The sequence below is a fragment of the Nuphar pumila genome, chromosome 12 (genome assembly GCF_984573655.1).
Source record: "Nuphar pumila chromosome 12, dmNupPumi1.hap1.1, whole genome shotgun sequence".
NCBI lineage: Eukaryota > Viridiplantae > Streptophyta > Magnoliopsida > Nymphaeales > Nymphaeaceae > Nuphar > Nuphar pumila.
In genome coordinates this window covers 28,083,587-28,103,312 of record NC_143260.1, presented here as the reverse complement: position 1 = coordinate 28,103,312, position 19,726 = coordinate 28,083,587, and the positions used below count along the sequence as shown (strand labels likewise).

Sequence of the window (19,726 nt, the reverse complement as noted above, 5' to 3'; positions counted from 1 at the left end):
AAACCTTAATTTTATGCAAACATAGTCCCCAAATGTGAAACAATGGTTTAATACATCCGAAGTATCACATTTAATGCATGTACAAAGGTATGAACATTTTGGGGACATTTGTAAAAATGTTTTTTGAAGGTTGTACAGTATTTACAGACGTAAGTATTTAGTTAAGGGAGGTTTACACACTTTGGGAGCATTCATAAAAATGTTTTGCTAAAATTGTACAGTATTTGTGGATGGAAGTATTTAGTTAAAGAAGGTTTGCATATTTTTGAGACATCTGCACAAATTATTTGTGAAGGTCACATTATATTTGTAGACATAAGTATTTAGTTAAAGGAGGTTTGCACATTTTTTGGACATTCGCAAAAATGATTTGCAAAAGGTGTACCATATTTGCGAACGTAAGTGAGGAGTATTTAGTTAAAGGAAGTTCATAAATTCTTTGACATTTGCAAAACTTACTTGAGAATGTCATCGCATACTTGCATACGTACATCAAGAGTATTTATTTAAAGAAGGTTCACATATTTTAGGTGATAATTGCAAATCTGACTTGCAAAGGTCATTCCATATTTGTGAACATACATTGAGAGTATTTAATTAAAGAAGGTTTGCACTTTTTGGGTGACATTCGCAACAATGATTTATGAAGGTCATACCATATTTGCGGATATACGTTGAGAGTGTTTTGTTAAAGAAGATTCACACATTTTAGGTGACATTCGACTAAAATGATTTGCGAAGGTCATGCCATATTTTCAAAAGGGTAAAAATGTTCTAAAAATAAAAATTAGACATTTTGGATGCGGGGGATTTCGGCAAATTGGTAGGCATTTTGAGGAACGGGTCATTTTACAAGGACAATACAATCATTTTTCGTATTTCACACCAAACCTAGGTCCAAACCACGTTCCAATTAAGGTCTGTAAATTTTCAATGTAAATTAATATTATCTTAATGAGTATGGACCTATGTCACAAAGATATGTCAACACAAAGACACGTGCGAGTTTGACTCACAAGTTCAATAATTTGGGGGAAATTGGACACAAGGACACAGAATGTTTTTAATTTTTTAATCAATAAACTATTTTTGATATTTTAATAATAAAAATATATTTTTATTAAATTTACATATTAAAATATACTAAAATATTAACATAATGTCCATACATATCATGTCCGCATCTGCGTGTCAGCTTGTGTCACCAAGGACATGCCCAAAATGGTGAGTCCTTTGTGGCATAGTTATGGACCAGGTCTGGTTTATATAATCATTGCAGGACTTGGGTGTGGTTTTTTTCATGATGGGTCCAGTCGGACCCCGTGTCCAAACCCGATACCAAGCATAGCAAACCGGCATCATGAAGTCTATAACAAAAAGTACAAGAGGAAGAGGATGAAATCAATTCAAATGATTAAGAGAATGCCCACATAACCAGAAGAATCAATAAAAACAAATGAAACGTAAAGGTGTCAAAGAGCATACCAGTCATTTGGCGACTAGCCCACGTTTTTCAGGAGTTTGAGGGTTTAAAATTTATGGGGTAAAATTAAGGAGTAAATTTGGTAAAAAAAAAAAGTAAAGGATGTTCATATTCTTAAGCTGAGTAAACCATAACCGGAAGGAAATTAGCTCTACGGGCTATTTCACATAATGGCACAAGAGTAGTGCTTAAAATGTAATATTAGATAGTAAATACGTAAGTTAACAGTTTTTTGTAACTTCTATTAAAATGTTAATAACCCTGAATTGGGTTAAGCTTCTCCACTGTGTTTTTTTTATCTTTTACATTTACACGGAGAAACCACCCCCAGGATCAGAGACCTAGATGTGCTGGCTTCCATACTTACGGTCGCTGTCCTGACAGTGTAAAACTTTGTGAGCTTACTCCTTGCCCCCAAGAGAATTGCCACGCCGCGGGGGGTGATGCCCATGGAATTTGAACCTAGATCACCTGCCTAGAGGCCTAGGTCTCATCACACTACTCCAAAACCCCATTGGGGCAAGCTTTTACACAGTTGAGGATCAGCCCTTGACAGGGTTCCTACTTGAAACCTTCTGCAGCAGCTAGCACATATTTAAGTAAAATGCTTACAAACATTGCATGATACGAAGAAAATCTAACCCACCTTGATGGCTGGACAGGGATGGCTAAATTGATATTTTTATTGTTTTTTCTATATAGACTGGCTTTCTATTAATGCTGAGAAACAAATCGGAGATGACAAGCCGAGCCACAAGATGCTTGTTAATCAAAAACAAGTGCCCGAACACAGGCTGTTTGGCTTGGCTCGGCTCATATTAAACTTGCGAAATTAAAACATATAGGTCGGGTGTTCAAATCCTACCATCTATTACCACAAAAAGTAGCAAAACATTTTTTACACGAGCCAGCACGAGTTCAGCTTGCCTGGCTCAGGCACATGCTCTCCTCGGCTAGACTCAAGCCTGAGCTAGATCCTATGGTAAACAAGCCAAGGCCATACACAGAATGTTCAGTTGATTCGAAGCTGAACTAGCTAAGCTTGGATCATTCTATAGTGAGATGAGCAGAATCCGAGCTCATAATAAGCTCGAGCAAATCTTGAGCTGGCTTGTTTACGGAAAAACACATTAAGTAATATGGTTAAAAAAAATCTACATTATTTCATAGCTGAAACCAACAAGATTTTATCTCCTAAACCTATTGATTGCAAACCAAGTACTTCAACAAAACATAGCTAAAATATATTTATTACTAAACAGGCTTATACGAGCTGAGCGAAGCCAAGCCAAACACTAATTGTTCGTGTTCGGCTTCCAGAGCCTGTTTTATGAGTTAAAACCATTATCACAATATCGGCTATATATATATATATATATATATATATATATATATATATATATATATATATATATATATATATATATATATATATATATATATATATATATATATATATATATATATATATATATATATATATCACCAGTCAATCCAAATCCTAGAAATTTACACAAAAATAGGCTAAAATAAAGGTAGCATGATATATCATGTTATGTTATGTGTTGAGTAAAAAACAAGTTTTTTTCCTGTATTTTTCTCTTCGTTTGAAAACTTAACCTTTCAAATGATGTAAACAAGTTTTTTTCCTGTATTTTTGAGGGATTCAATTTGGAAAGATAAAAGAGTATGATCCCTTAATCCACATCTTCATACCTTGTAGGTTTGAATAAACAAAACATACAGCGTGTGTTAACATGTAATTGCATTGAATTTTATGTTGTGTTTGTTTATTTTCACTAATAATTGAAGATTATAGCTAATGCACTGATTGTCTGAATTTGACTTTTTTCTTATATGTTTAATAGTATCTTGTGTGCCAATAAATTAACAATATATAGGCTATATGTAGCGGATATGTCATATGAATGGCAAACGATAATTTCATGTTATATTAACAATATATAGGCTATATGTAGCGGATATGTCATATGAATGGCAAACGATAATTTCATGTTATATTAACTTGTGACCATGGTTCAAACAAGCGCTTTACAAACCGAACACGAGCCAAGCCGTGAGCCGCTCGGATTGTTTACCACCTCCATATGTATATAGCGTTAAGTTTCATAAAAGGAAAATGTGACAATACAAGGAGCCAGAGTTTTAAGCTCTGGAAAGTGGAAACTTAATCCAGGTTAACCAGAATATTAGATTTCCACTCTATCATATTTAAGGATGCACAAAATATCCCGAGCTTTAAGCTTTGGGTACTTGACCGAGGTTAACTAAAATACTGGAACACCACCCAATGAACATATAGATAGATAGATACATTCCAAGCTTATAATTTTAGTTATAGAGAGAGAGAGATGCACTCCAAGCTTATAATTTTAGTTTACAGAGATCTCTCGCACGCTTGCAATAAAACTTGACACAATGGCGTGTATACACAAATGCAAGCAACCATCATTAATTTACAAGCATTCATTTTCCGCCTGCTTCAGGGAAAACAATATCCACCTCTAATCAAGAAAATGAAAAGGGGATGCACAATATAACCTAAACCCTAGAGTAAAAGATTAGGGTTTACCAGCATCCCTCAAAACCAAATTCACAATCTCCCCAAACTAGGGCAAGAAGGGTCAGACTTGCTTTAACCCTTTGATTGCAGACAGGGTTAGCTCTCTCTGACCCCGGAGGTTGGAAAGCCTCACTGTAGAAAGCCAGAGTTACGACAAACCTCCCAATGCCTCACTGCACACCTTCACAATGGTCTGCAAGCAGCCTGGATATGAAGGGAGAAAGAGCTGCCAATAATGCCTTAGGGCATTCCTCATGAGGAAGATGCCCACATCCAGATATTGCAACAAGCCTCTGTAAGAAAATAAAAAGGAAAATCAAGAGAGGGCAACTGGTTATAAAAAAAAAAGGTGGTCAAGGAGATATCATAAGGAAGCTAATTCATTTCATCCTCCTTTTCCCTTCTTCACAAGGCGAATATATATCAGAATATACTGATAAAGAACAGCTTTTTAACCAACACATTCTCCTATTATGGCTTTCATAGATTTGTGGACAATCCCTGGTAGAGGGAGCTTTACTAGCTGTGAAATACACAAGTCAGAAAAGATAACTCGAGTCTCAGGAAAATAAGGACTCAAAAGGTACTGGTGCGTGAGGGTCTGAAAAGGTCTAGGCATGTTATCTCTTGTAACAAACTGAAACAGTTTTGACAAAACTGTTTACGAGGTTCTAATGAACATTGATACATATCTAAAAGCAGTAAGGTGTATGTTCCCATGCATGGATGTGTGTATGTGTGTTTTGTAACATCATCAAACAACATGATTCTTGACATAATTGTGATCCTATTAGATGGTGCTTCATTTTGGATGGAGATGGCTAAAGCCTGTGAACACAAGTTCAAGATATTTAAAACATCAAAAAGAACATATATATATATAGTGCCTCAATGAAGTCCTCAGTAGATTGGGGAAGATATGATGGAACTTACAGAATTTACGAGTTTTAAAGCAAGAGCCTGGGATGATTTAAGTGAAACGAGAACATCTTTGGCACCTGCAACAACCAAAACTGGCAGGTCCCCAACTGCTTCCAAAAGAAGTGACGCATTCTGAGGGGAAAGGACACTACCAAATGACAACTTCCCAATTTCGTGAAGCGCATCATCCCAACCCTCCACACATAGTGGCGCCTGATTCCAAATGGAACTTGTTCAATCAACAGTCTACTTATCATATAACAAAATTTGCATTTGACACCAAACATTGAGTTGCAACTGGTAAAGGGATTCCCATCACAAGTAATACACAGGAGATACTGCAACAGTACTATCAGAATATAACACATGAGAGATGCTGTTAACATAAACATCGTTGCCAATTAGGCTGAATCTTACCTTGTACAGACTCATAACTTCAGGTGTGAGGTTCCTTGCATCATACCAGGCTTGGCGATTAACCACTTGGGTGATCTCAGTGCGTAGTAGTGGGCGAACCATGTGTTTCTTCCCTAATGATGTATGCAGGAGAATTCGAGCAAAGGCTGGAATAACTTCTCTGGACAGGTTGACACTAAGAAGAACCACTCCTCTGATATCCACCTGAAAAAACAAAAAAGATATACATACCTATAATTGAACAAGACGGCAGCAAGAAGGAATAAAATTTGTATATAGTAATTCCCCATGGTAAAGGTTCCAAGAAAAATTTTGGAAAAGAGAAAATGAGAACAAAACAAGGTTTGTACAACAATTACAACAACAATCAAGTGAAACAACCAAAAGGTTTCCAGGTTGAAAGGTCTACACCAAGACACTGTGCAAGTAAAACTCAACTAAAAGACTAACGAAATATTTACTTCCAAAAGTCAAGTCAAAAAAGCATGATAAGATTAGTTGTCATCAAATCCACCTTCATGAACTTGCTACATGTCCGCACTCTTTCAGCAGCCTTCAAAGCAATAAGTCCTCCATCATCATGACCAACAAGCACCACTGAAGAGAAACCCATTGCGAGACAAAAATCAAGAAGCAAATCAACCTGTTTGGATCATCATTACACAAAAGAGTCGGATGGTTAAATTTTGAAAGGATTCAAAAAAATGCATACATTTAAATCAAAAACTGAAACTTTGTAACAGAGCATATTATGGAACGGAATTATGTATCAAATGAGTGCAGCAATATTAACAAGGTATACATCCCACAAATATTTGTGTGGTCGTATCTGAGTTTAAAGGCCAAAATCATTTGAATTATTGAAATCAACTGCTTTAAAGAGGACATGGCAAAAGGAACTTGAACACCAAATGGTTGTATCCTAGAAGGATTGATGCCAAACAAATTCCTTTGCATGATTAGTTTTCGCAGGTGGGAGGGATCAAACACCTCAAGAAATCACTCTCGACCCTACATCGGAGCTAGCAAATTTACGAAAAGAAGCATTAATAAAAAAAATCCAGTCATACATATGAAACCAAACAAAAAGTGCATCAGAGGGGTTGGGGAGAGGATCAGGAAGAGATGCTTCTTCTCCAGAAAATGCTTCAAATGAAATCAAATAGGATGAAAACTATATGCATGGCATTATGATCAAGCATAACAACTAACAACAATCTTATATGTATAAGCACCTGTGACTCAAGCCGATATGGATTTGGCAACTGCTTGGCCTCCCAATCCGATCTCCTAGGGCGAGAAGTCAGTCCCCAACCAGGCCGATCAAAAGCAGATACTGTACACCTGGTCTGTCTTGCCAAAGGGCCCATCACATGCCTCCATGAGAACACTCCTCCTCCAAATCCATGAACCAAAACAATGCCACAGATGCCATTCTCCACTCCTCTAAGGTCTTCCTTCTTATCACTTGAAAAGCTTGGTTCTTTGACATGATTATCCAAATTTAAGCAAGGGATCTCATCAGGGAAAAGATTAACAGCAGCAGATCCAGTCAACAGAGGAGCATACATTGAGTCATCATCACATGCACTACTAAAACTCCGATGTAGGCGAAAGGTTTTGGATGGAACAGTAAGGAGTGGTCTGTCCAGCTTGAGTCTGTCAGGCATTGCACGTGGAGAGCTAACTGAGCTGTGCTCCAAAAAGGCAGAGCATGCCAGGGATTGGGAGACTGGAGAATCAGGATGGCTTAGCTTGTAATGAACCAGAATACCTTGGTATACCATGAACAAGCTATCCACATCAGAAAGTAACCTGATTGGTAGGTACCCTTCTTCACGGGCTGCCACAGCTGCCGTTGCAGTTGCAGGTCTTCTCCTGGACTCACTATCACTTTTAGAACTCTTTCCAGTGATAGGAGTTGGTGACCGTGGGACTTTGAGGTACCCAGGAAATCCAAAAACCTGTTATGATGGTGCAAAAACATAAAAATCAGCAAACTGCATGTTTGGAGCCCATTTTTCTTGCTTAATTTTCCGAACCAAATCTATTAGGCTATTTTAAATAATTGACTGTACAACTAAGAAAGTAAGAATCTGAACAGCACAAAGAAAGAGAAAGGACAAACAGCTTGGCAAATTACACATTATATATTCCCTCCTTGGAGAGGTAAAACAAAACCCAGTTTAAGCTGGAGTTGAAGCCAATAAAAAAAAGTTTTTGCAACTAACCAGAAAGAAATGGATAGCACATCAACAGCAAGATAAAACTCTGAGTCCTAGAAATGTTTAAAGAGCCTTGAGATTTCAAGAAATCAGGACATTCTAGTCCGGAAATGAACAAAATTCTTTTGACAAAATGACTTAAAAATTCTGTACATGAATAAACAAATAGCTTGTCAATTTTTCCAGATGGATATTGCTGGAATTTTGAAGGCTCACATTTTCTAACGAATAATGCAATCACAAATCCCATATCTAGATTTTCAGATTAAGCAGAAAATCAACCTTTTGCCTCTCCTCCTCATAATGGGTTTCGGTGAACACCAACCAGTTCTTGTCAGATAGAAACCAATTCATAGTTTTAAGTATATTATTATAGCATAATTGTAGAGTGTCTATCCTACCATGCTGGAAGACAACCTCCTGGTACAGTAGAATACTCCAGTCATAAAGAATTCTTTCTGCATGATAGAAATCAACTAATAATGGCAAACAACCACATCCCCAATCAAACGGAGTTGTTATTAACCCCAAACGATTTTCAAAGATTTGCCATATCACAAAGTCCCCACACCACCCATTCATAAAAAACAATAACACTCAAATATTAGCGATTTTAATGACAGTTCATTGGCAGCTGTACATTCTCATCCTGCCATTTTCAACCATACATCCTGAAAAATCGATTCCTACAGCATCCTGCAATTCATTGAAATGGCATTCACAACATTTTCCTACCACCAACACAGAATTGCAGCTGATATTTTCAACCCTATCTTATGACCAAGATAAAGGTATTGAATCCGTCCACTAAAATCAAAACTCAGAGAACACCCATATTGCGTCAAGAAGCTTGATAGCAAAACATTCAACAAAAAAGATTCAATAGTTCAAGATTAGCAGCAAGTCAACACAATAAGCCATGATCAAATTCGATTAGGATTTAATCACACAAAGTTGACGATCTGATAATCAAATTCTTCGGCAATCAAGAAACAGAAGGATCCAATATTACAAAAAAGAACACAAAAGACAACAAATAAAGCAAGTTTATTCATATTCGCCAGGGCTCATTCAACAAATGGAAAAGGAGCCATTTTGCAATAAAAAAGAGATCTTGCAACAGATAAAGCTACAACAAAGGATTCGAATAAAAGAGAGAACGACGATTTCCTAAAGGAACACGACAAAAAGAAAACCCGTAATTACCGATTCCTGATCGATCCGATGGAAAAGAAACTTCCTACGTGCCCTGCAACTGGTCCGATAAGCCACAACGACGTGTCCGAGCGCGAAAACCAACGAAGACATGAAGAGAACGGGCATCCCCCACGATTGCTTCAGGTGAAACTTCCTCTGCACTGCGAACACCCTCGAGCCACTGTCGAATTCATCGTCCGGCGTCCCCCGGAAGACGCACGCCTTCACCGAAAGAACGAGGATTGACGACAGCGAACAAAGCGTCGCCGTTCCGAGGTAAGGCCCGTGAGAGAGTCCGGACGCATCACATAACGAATAAACGCCTAGAGAATAGAGGCAGAGCAACACGGTGAAACTCATTAACCCACATTTTTTCCATATCCACCAAAGAGACAAAAACGAAAAGAAGAAAAGCCTAAACCTAACCCTAATTTTCCTCAACGTAAGCCAAAAGAGGGCGAGAAAGAAAACCGAATGTAGACCCTAACCCTAATCCTAAGATTACGGTGGAGCTTACATGTGATGATGAGGGATCTGACCACAGAAACGAGAGGGACGTCGACGAGGGAATGACGGAACCCATACCGATCGAACTGATCCCTCAGATTCCGTCGGGCGAAGACCGTGAGGAGGAAGGAGGGGACGACGACGTCGGCGACCGTGACCATGACGGTGGCAGAGAAAAGGAGGAGCGACGCCACCATTGTCACCATGAAGAACGCCGTCCAGAGAGCTCTCCGTAGGCGCTCCAGGAAGCCCTTCCCGGAAGCCATCGCCGGAAAACCAGGAGACGGGCGCCTTTCCGGGGCCTGTGGAACGAACGGGTGACGGAGAACAACTTGGACGAAGACAACTCCGGGAAATAGGTCATCTGTTTTCCGGAGACATCTCTGCCATTTTCCGGCCTGTTGCTAGCCTGAGACGCCGCTGTTTCGCCGGAATTTTCGGTCTTCTCTTCCGTTTTTTCTTTCTTTTTTGCAGACAGGAAGACGAAAATGAGAGAGAGAGAGAGCGAGGAGTTCAGAATTCAGAGGGATTCCGTCTTTAATATGTTGAAATGACGAAACTGCCACCCATATTATAATGGTCATACAAGATGACCTTGACTTCCAAACCACTTGATATTTCAAATGAGGCCAGGTGTGATCATATCGTATGTAACTACCAACGGGGGCTCCGCTTATCTGATAGGAGCAGCTAGTCCACGTCATCTTGTGGTTGCAAGTTCGAATTCCAATGGTATCGCTGTATAACCGCTAGGAGTCTACCTAATCCCAGCTTGCCATATATATATATATATATATATATATATATATATATATATATATATATATATATATATATATATATATATATATATATATATATATATATATATATATATATATATTATAACTGATCACTGGTGATATTCAATCCCTACCGCACATCTCATCTGGGGATCTGTCTATTTCAGTAGAGAACTGTGAAGGTGTGGCCATGAATATCTTCACCAAATGAGATGTGTGGTGGGGATTAAAACCTAACTGATGAATTGGTTACATACTATATGTCTCTTAAATTTTGTTAGGATGAATGGACTTTCATTTCATTTAGATTTAGATTTAGATTTTCTCTCTCTCTCTCTCTCTACATCTTCCCCTTCCTCGAGACTTAGGGGTGATCAGTTGGTTGTTTTTTACTCCAAGAAACCACCTCAAGATCATAGACTTAATCGTGCTGACTATGCTTGTTGAATTTATAGCCGTTGTCCTGACATCGTATAAATGAGCACGAATATGAAAAGAAAATCAATCACACACTTACTACAGACGATTTAACGTGGATTGATCTTATGCCTATGGTCCCTTCATCTCAACGATTTTCTCTGGTGAGAGGTTAAGCTTTATACACAGTACAAGAGGAAGGTGGTCAAGATACATGGCCAACAAAAGTTCACGGTTTGGAGGAGTTTTATTGGGACATGAACACTTGGACGGCGGTTTCTCATGTGAAGAGTTTTTGGTATTAGGGAGACCCACAATACAATCTTGAGTTGGTTTGCTTTTCTTGAACTCCTAAATGGATAAAGCTTCTTGATTCTTTCTTAAACCTTTTTGGTGTGAGATCCAAACCTTGTTATTGGATCCGGGTATGATATTCTAGCAGTGTAAAATTTTAAAGCCTTACCTCTTGCCCTCAAAGTCACCATGCCTGTGTAGAAAGTGATGCTCATAGGATTTGAACCAGTGGCAGAGACAGGTTGTGGGCAGGGGGGGTGCCCTGACCAACAAAAATCTCCCAAGGAGGTATAGGGTCAGGGTGGGCCATGATCCTCAAAGTATATAAACAAAATGTCCACTCTTACCTGCAAAGTATGTGGGCAGTGCTCTCTCTCTCTCTCTCTCTCTCTCTCACGCGCGCGCGCGCCCTCCTTCACCGTTTAGCCTTTCCCGTAACCTTATGGTGTAGGCCCACAAGGGGCCCCACTCTCTCCTCACTTTTCAGCCCTCCCCGCAACCCCACAACCACCACAAGCCGACAACCCCGCTCTCTCTATATATATATGATTCCAGTGGTATGGCTCATCCGTCATTCAGAGCTACGAACGGGTTGCGATGAACCTTCGGCAATGTCTTTCTCTTTTACATGCATGGATGCACTCTGACCGTTGGGTTTCTCTTCTTCCTCTTTTCCTCTTTTTTTTTCAAATTATAAATGAGTGCTTGGTAGATTTTGATTTTAAGGGTTATATATATTGCAGTTAGCATAATGCATGATGGTCTTTTAGGATTTAGGCTATTGATTTAGTTTGTTTTTTAAATAGCATAAATGTTTAATTAAGTTTATGGTTTTTTTATTTTTTTAATTAACATTAGGTGTGTAATAAATGCTTTATTTTCATTAAAATATTAAGAGATTTTTAATTAGCATTTAGGATTTAGGGTATTGATTTGGATTTTTGCAAATAACATGAAAGTTAAATTAGGATTTAAGGTTTTTTGTGTGTTGTTTTTATTCTTAATTATCATTAAACATGATCCTATTAATGAATGTTTTATTTTAGTTATCACTTATCAAACCCTTAAATCTTTGATTTTTGTTAGGATTTAAACTTTTTATTTTAAATTTTTAAATGACATGAATATTTAATTAGGTATATTTTATGTTTTTTTAATCAACATTAAACATGATTCCATAAATATAAAATAATGGTTTTAGGGTTTTGAGTATTGATTTAGATTTTTTCAAATAACATGAATATATAATGAAGGTTTTAGGGTTTTTGTCTACTATTTTCTTTTTAATTGTCATTAAGCATGATTCCATTATTAAATGCTTGATTTTGGTTATCAAACCCCTAAATCTTTGATTTTGTGTCGGATGTATGTCTTTTATTTTGGTTTTTCAAATGACATAGATATTTAATTAGGAGTTTGGTTTTTTTTCATTTAGCATATCTATAATATAATGTTTTGTTAGGATTTTAGGTTTTTATTTGGTTTTTTTAGAATAACAAAAATGTTTAGTTTATGAAATTTTAAGGTATGTGTTTAATTACCATTAGGCATGAATGTGTGAATATTATGTGATTTGAATTTTGTTAGAATATTAATGGTTTCTTATGAATTAATCATAAATTCATAATTTATAATGTTTGTAGGAATTAGAGTTTTGTAATGACATAAATGTTTAGTTTATAATTTTAAGTTTTTTGTGTTTTTTTTAATTACCATTGAATATGAATCCATGAATAATGTGTGATTTGATTTTGGTTATAATATTAGAGTTTTTTTTTATCAACTAGTATAAATGAATTATTTATGATGTTTTGTAGAAAATAGGGTTTTGATTTAATTTTTTAAAATATATTATTAGTAATTATTATTTCTACTTTATTTGTGCCCACCCTAGTTTAGAATCCTGGCTCGGCCACCCATTTGAACCTAAGAGTGCCTAGCAGCCTAGGCACCAAACCTTTTGGGGGCTAAGGAGTGTTGGTTGGAACCTCATATAATTTCAAATCGCATATGATTCAAGCACATGTAATGATGTGACTCCGTATCATAAGTGGACAATGCAATTTGAAATCGCATTTGTTTGTACATGAGAAATGTTTGCAGTCATGGAACATACCTTAGACCTGACCATCTAGTATCCAAGACTGCACGGCGTCTAAGCAGAGGGGCTGATTGCTAAGCGTGCGAAAGACCCCATTTCAGGCATGCCACGTGTCCGTCGTGGTTCATTTGGAACGGGTGGGACACGAACGGCAGCGACCTGCGAACGCTGCAATCAAACGTCTCCTTAGCGAACCAACGTTTTTCAACCTCATTCTCACTCCCTTTCCAAAAGTTTGTTGTGGGTCCAGAAAAAACCCTAAAAAAATCTGACTGTGATCATGGTTTTCGGGCGGCTGAGTGGCCTTCTCGTAATTTTTGGAACGAAACGAGGGTGGTTTCCGTGAGGGCAAGGAAGAGCGTGCTGACAGACAGCAAAGAAGGAGGCGGAACGACTCCCGAGGGAGCCGGTGACCGTTAGAAGGGATCGTGGTCGGTCCCAAAACCCCAAACGGACGACCCAGTTCGGCACGGGGCCGGACTTGCAGTGGGCCCCACCGATACAGTCTTGAGGTCACGTGGGCCCACCGCTGTTCACGCATCGTCAACCCTGATCTCACCCAACAACGGTGAGATTTTATTTTCCTTTTTTTTTTTATGTTTTTAGTGTGCATCAGATAGACGGCCAGGATGTCAAATTGGGGTTGAACCCCGTGTTCTAGTTATACTCTGTAAAGGGGTTGGGTCTCGTTCGGGTTTGGACGGATTTGGGTGCAGCTCATATTTCTAGAAGGGGCTGAACTGGATACAGGCCACATCCAAACCCATGCTGTATGGTCGGGTAGGGGACCAGGTCCGAATCAGATACCCAGACCTAGTGGGGACAGGTTGGGTACTCAATAGATAGCGGGAATTCACAATTGTACGGGTCTGGGTCGAGGGTACTGAATGACAGATGCTCGCTCAGTCCAATTTCGTAAGTCTTTGTAGATCCGATCCGATAAACTGCCGAATTTGGCCAAGATAATCCCTATATCTCTATACCCGAAAAGAAGAGTGAGCCACTCCTAAGCTAAGCTTGGAGATGGAAAGGTTCGGTCAAGTAAAAATAGAATTAGATCTGGATCTATACCGAAAGGTCCAGTTCCAACCAAAATCTGTAGTGTCAATACGATTTACGTGTGTACTTGGTCAGACGGACCCGGTCAAGCGTGCACACCAGATGGACTTGGGACCCACTTTAGTGCATCCGGTGGTGTCTCTTGAATCTGTGAAAGAAAAGGTAATCGATCGAGACCGCTCATTTTTTTTAATTGAACAGTCTATGTATGAGGCGTACCCATGGTATGTGGGTGGCGTGCTTACGTAATCATTGTTCAGTTGAATACGGGAAACAAGAAAACTGTGAAGGACGTCAGTCTGGGCCTCTGTCAAATTGTCTCAGGACAGAACTTCAGATTCCCCAACCAGACCCAACCCGATCCGAACTGACCCAGCCCACGACGTTTTATGCCTGATATGGGTCGGGTATATATCCTTGAAAACCAGATCCATTTCCTTGAAGCCATAAACCACACATGAATGAATTTCCTCGCAGTGAGAATGCTCCAAACATTCAGAATCAACAATTAATGCTGCCAAATGGACGGTTGAGATCTGGTCTGGTGCAGATCAATCTTGCATTTCAAAATCTTTGTTGCTTACAAAGCGTGGTGGACCATGGCAGTTTTATCCTGTTGATGGATATGCTATTATATGTTTTATAGTAAATATTATATTATTTTATATAAATAGCATAACATGATATTCCAGTTTAGGTAGAAGGATTATGATTAGTAAAACTCCACAAACATGATCCGGAACTTGCCATACATCTTCCCGAGAAGCAAACAAATATTTGACATTTGCCTTTTAAATGAGAAATTGGTCTCTCTCTCTCATACAAAACCTTGTTGTTTTACCCAAATCTGACAACATAATATGTTTAAGGTGGTCAAAATAATAAGAATTGGCTTTTGGAAATATTATATATATAGAGAGAGAGAGAGAGAGTCAATAGAATATGACAACTGGAAATATAAGAACTAATATCCATGATTTTCATGGATTTTTTGTTCTTTTCTCTTGAATCTTACCGTATGTGACCTAACATGCTTGGTTTTATAAGAATCCGCTCTTGAATCATCCTATTTTGATTCATAAATGAGATTTTTGAAGGCTTTAAAATCAATGTCTCATAATCTTCATAAATATTCAAGCATTCAAGAATTGTATTTTTTTCATCAAAAATACACAATCTAATGGTTGATTTCTAGCAAATTCACCATGCCAAGCACACCCACATAGTTGAATCTGCAAAAAAAAGTGTTGAAAATGCTCATATTTCTAGTTCTCATATTCTAGTGAATATATAGAGAAAGAGACAAGAATATGAGAACTGAAAGTATGAGAACTAATATGTGAATTGCGATTTTTATGAATTTTTTGTTATTTTCTCTTGAATATAACCATACGGATGTGATCTACGTGCTTGGTTTTATAAGAACCTGCTCTTGAATCTAATCATCCGATTTTGTCGCATAAATGAGTCTTTTTACGGTTTTAAAATCAATGGCTTATAATCTTCATAAATATTCAAGCATTCAAAATCTCATTTTTTTCATCATTCCTAGAAAATTTACTATGCCAAGCACATCCACATGGTTGGTTTTGCAAAAAAAAAAAACTTTGGAAATGCCCATATTTCTAGTTCTCATATTTCAGTTTTTATATTCTAGTGACTATATATATGAAGGGGCATTGTAGAACCTTGATTTTTAGCGCTTTTAAAAATACATCTAAACATCAAAAATTAATATTCTAAAATATGTTGTCCACTAAATGAATGATAAAAATTCAATATTTAAAGTTGGATCAATGAAAAACTAGATTGTTAGAGAAAAAATGCCGTTGATTATCATATCTCTCTCTCTCTCTCTCTCTCTCTCTCTCTATATATATATATATATATATATATATATATATATATATATATATATTTATATTTATATACATTAATTACTCGAAAACACATTAATGATCAATTTAAGCTAATGCCAAAACTGTCCAAACTAGTAAAATATTTTAGGCACCAGATAGTCCAAAACAACCACCCTAATCATATTGGAATATAGGATCGATCAACATTATTTTTTTGTTTTACGGTGTCCCACGTACTTTATCGATACTGTAAGACACTTTTGTTCTGCAGTGTACTTGATCTTTTGGAATGCATGCCAATGCCAAATGTCAAAAACATGTCGTATCAAAAGCTCATTATCGGCTCTCTTGTCTCGGGAAAATTATCCATTTTTCATATGAAAATGTTGTTTTATTTGAGACGTGAAATAAACGTGGCTTGCAGGAACTTTATCTGACCCAAGTTGATCTCAACCCGAACCTAAACCCAACCCCAACCCCAACAACCGACCCAGTTCCCGTCTAGTTGTAAAGGAGTCATGGATGGTGAAGAATATTCAAGCATGGATATATAAGATAATGCATTGGAAAGCATCAAATTCTGGAATTCATGGCCAAGTCATATATGGTTGTCAAGTAGGACCTACACATATGATATGCCACTTTTCATGACCACATTAGGGATGAGGGAATCCATGATATGTCCTTGACCCTGGTATCTTCAATATGGCAACTGATGAGACTAGTGCCACCAACTTTTTCCTATTCTATTTAACAAATTTGATAGAGTGCACCTTATTATATCAATAAAATTTAGGTGTGTGTGTGTGTGTGTGTGTGGGGGGGGGGGGGGGGGGGGGAGAGGGAATTTGTTTCTGCCTCTCTTTTCATAAGGAAGAGAGCCTTTTTCTACTGTGAAAAAAAGAGATAGTAGGGCCCACTAGTTAAATGCAAAGTCTTCTTTTTTACTAGGGTTGCAAAAAGGATCGGATTTAGGGAGGGGTTTTTTTGCAAATTTTGGCTGTTCTAGATCCGATCCTAGCGTGTATTTTTTTTATCCGAAATCTGAACCTTTTGCATTCTTACTTTTTTTTATCTATAGAAATAGGGCCACACCTGCTACCATGGGAAAGCACTTTTCTGCCTGGACAACGATTTCGCGGGAAAGTGCCTTCTCCTAGATGGGTGCATAACAACTGCTCCTTTTAGCCTAGCAAATGAGAGAGAGAGAGAGAGAGAGAGAGAGAGAGAGAGAGAGAGGCGTCATATTTTTATTATATCAATAAACTTTATGTTAGCAAAAACTATTAAGAGAGAGAGAGAGAGAAACATGATCTTTTTCTCGCTATATAACAATAAAATTTAGCCTACCAAAAGCTAGAGAGAGAGAGAGCACATAAACCTAGGTGTTGTGGGTGAGAGATTTGTTGATCATAGCATCATGGGGTCCTTTGACCTTTTTTGTATGAGCCTCATCTGATTCTCTCATATTCAGATTTTTTTTTCTTTTTTTTATTGCCACTGTCCTTAGCAAATTGTTTGGCCACTGTGTCCAAGCTGGTTGAGGCATTAAAGACCATACTCAAGGACATGTCCACCTTCACATGCGCTGTAAGGGTGCCCTCCAATTTGATCAATGAGTGGGACCCACCTACAGGATCAAATTCAAGGTGAGAATCTCCCCCAAAGACATGAGAATATGTGCCATTTCTAAAGGCAAACTCCTTTTACATGTGGAGTGTTTTGAAAAGTTTTGGAGGCCAAGCCTTGACTCCCATTCCTCCCTTCTTAATGGATTACATCAGCATCATGTGATTCTTGTGGACCTCACTCACATGAACAATGGTTTTGCTCTCTCTCTCTCTCTCTCTCTCTCTCTCTCTCTCTCTCTCTCATTAGAATGTCAATCTTTTGAACAGTATACTGATGATCTAGGAGGATCTAAGTCTAAACTCTAAAGACATACATGTATGGGCCAGACCCAATGGGTCCAATCATGTCAGATCAATTTGGGGTTGATCTGCATCATTGCCCTTCCCTTAGAGCTCAAAGTCCAAAAAAATGATGCCTAGCCCTATCCAAACATGGAAATCAAGTGGCCATTGTGCATGGAGTCCAAAACACAGTCATAAACACCGATTGTTTAAAAACATCACCAATTTAGTGCAATAATTTGAGTGGTCATTTTTAATGAATTAACATTGTGTTAAAAATGTTTTTCCTAATTCTTGTAAGATTTTATATGTTATTATATAGTTTATATTTATGTGTTCTAGAGATTTTCTCTAAAAAACAGACTTTTGAAAATATCACTGAGATTTTCCTAAGAACACCATTTGCGACGGTACTTTTGAATAGACCCCACACACGCCTGAATATAATGACCATGTTAATCAACCAATTCTTAAGATCAAACGAGCTTGGATTTAACTGAGCTTGAGAACTAGGCTAGAGATAAGACCCCATGATTCAACCTGGCTCATATAATTGACCTATTTGCTAAAGTTTTGGCACCAGTCCAGGTTCAGCAGCACCTACCTTGCTGGCTGGGGGAGTAGGTCAGATTATGGTTATTGAAAATTCCACATGGCACCAGCCCGGTTTAGGTCACACTTAACAATGGTTATCGGCCGAAGTGACCTGCAGGATATGGTCAACATGGCCCATCTAGGCCAGGTTTGAGCTGTATTTTTTAGCTCTTACCTGGTTAGATTGGGCACGGACTCGGTCAGTAGATGAGCCAACCCACCTATCAGATTATATGGGTCGGGCCAGCCCACTGCTTACCCTATAAAAAGGTCAGGGGCCCAGCAAGCCACAGGCAGCCTAAACCATCAGGCCTAGGCTTCGACTAAGTTTTTGTTCATTTTGGGTTTCGTATCTCAAAGTCATATGAGTCACTTTGGCTTTAGGTCTATAGCAGCAGCTCATGTATAAACAGGTCAGGTTTTGTTATACTTGATTTGGAATCAAGTCCGAAAAAATAGATCAAAATTGAAACGGTATGAATCATGTTTGAGCTTGGGTTTGGATATAAATTTTAGGAAAAAATCAACTAACCATAATTACAGTCAATGGTATGAATAGGTCTCTGCTTAGCAATTTCCAAGAAAACAGAAGCAGTATCAGGAAATTCAGAAATGTAAGGCCCTCTATTGGGATTATGCGCAGAAGGTTAGCCCCTATATGAAATTTTCTTTAAAATCTATGAAGTATTCATACGGGTAGTAAAGTTCAGGCCTATAACCAGTTCGAGTATAAGGTGGTCAGATTAGACATCACTGTCCTGGCAATGTAAAACTCCATGGGCTTTACCCCTTGCCCCCAATTGAATATAGTTGAATTCCCAAGAATCAAACAAACTTCAGATCATATTTGTTTTAAGGAAGATGTCAAATTCAAAAACTTTTAGTGCATTTACAGCCATCAAATTTTCAATCACCAGAAAAAACTGTTCACAGTAGAATTTGGCCAACCAAATGCCAATCTCTAATAAATAGACTATGTAGATCGCATCTGTAGGGTTAGATTTACCAAAAAAAAAAAAACTGTCATAGATTGTAATGAAGCAAGTATGCATATGCTTCCCTTTCTTAGTGAATTTTGCCTCAACCGATGGTTCTTGCTATCTACAACCCAAAAGTATTGATACAACCCGACCTCGTTCGCATAATGCTACTAATAAAAAATGTAATATGCATTTGAAATAGACGTTCGAGTTATTGCATAGTTCATCATCAAAACAGAAACGGATCAAGTTGGATGGGTTTTGTCAACCCACCTACAGTCCTGATCTTAACCAAGAGATCTCACGTTCGAATTTGCTTAATATCCAGAAAAAGATCAGATCAAGACTGGGTTTTTTTATCTACATCTTAGTGGCATCTACAGGAATTGGAAA

The 19,726-nt window shown here is 37.9% G+C and overlaps 1 protein-coding gene across 1 annotated transcript; it reads right to left on the bottom strand.

Moving 5' to 3' along the window:
- Positions 1–3,811: 3,811 nt before the first annotated feature.
- Positions 3,812–9,878, bottom strand: LOC149820429 (uncharacterized). Its single transcript, XM_089983064.1, has 7 exons — positions 9,345–9,878; positions 8,837–9,150; positions 6,641–7,369; positions 5,920–6,048; positions 5,406–5,609; positions 5,001–5,201; positions 3,812–4,360 (listed from the first exon to the last, which is right to left on the bottom strand). Exons 1-7 carry the CDS (start codon positions 9,598–9,600, stop codon positions 4,238–4,240), a joined length of 1,956 nt encoding a protein of 651 aa, XP_089839190.1. The 5' UTR covers positions 9,601–9,878; the 3' UTR covers positions 3,812–4,237.
- Between the last annotated feature and the right edge of the window lie 9,848 nt (positions 9,879–19,726).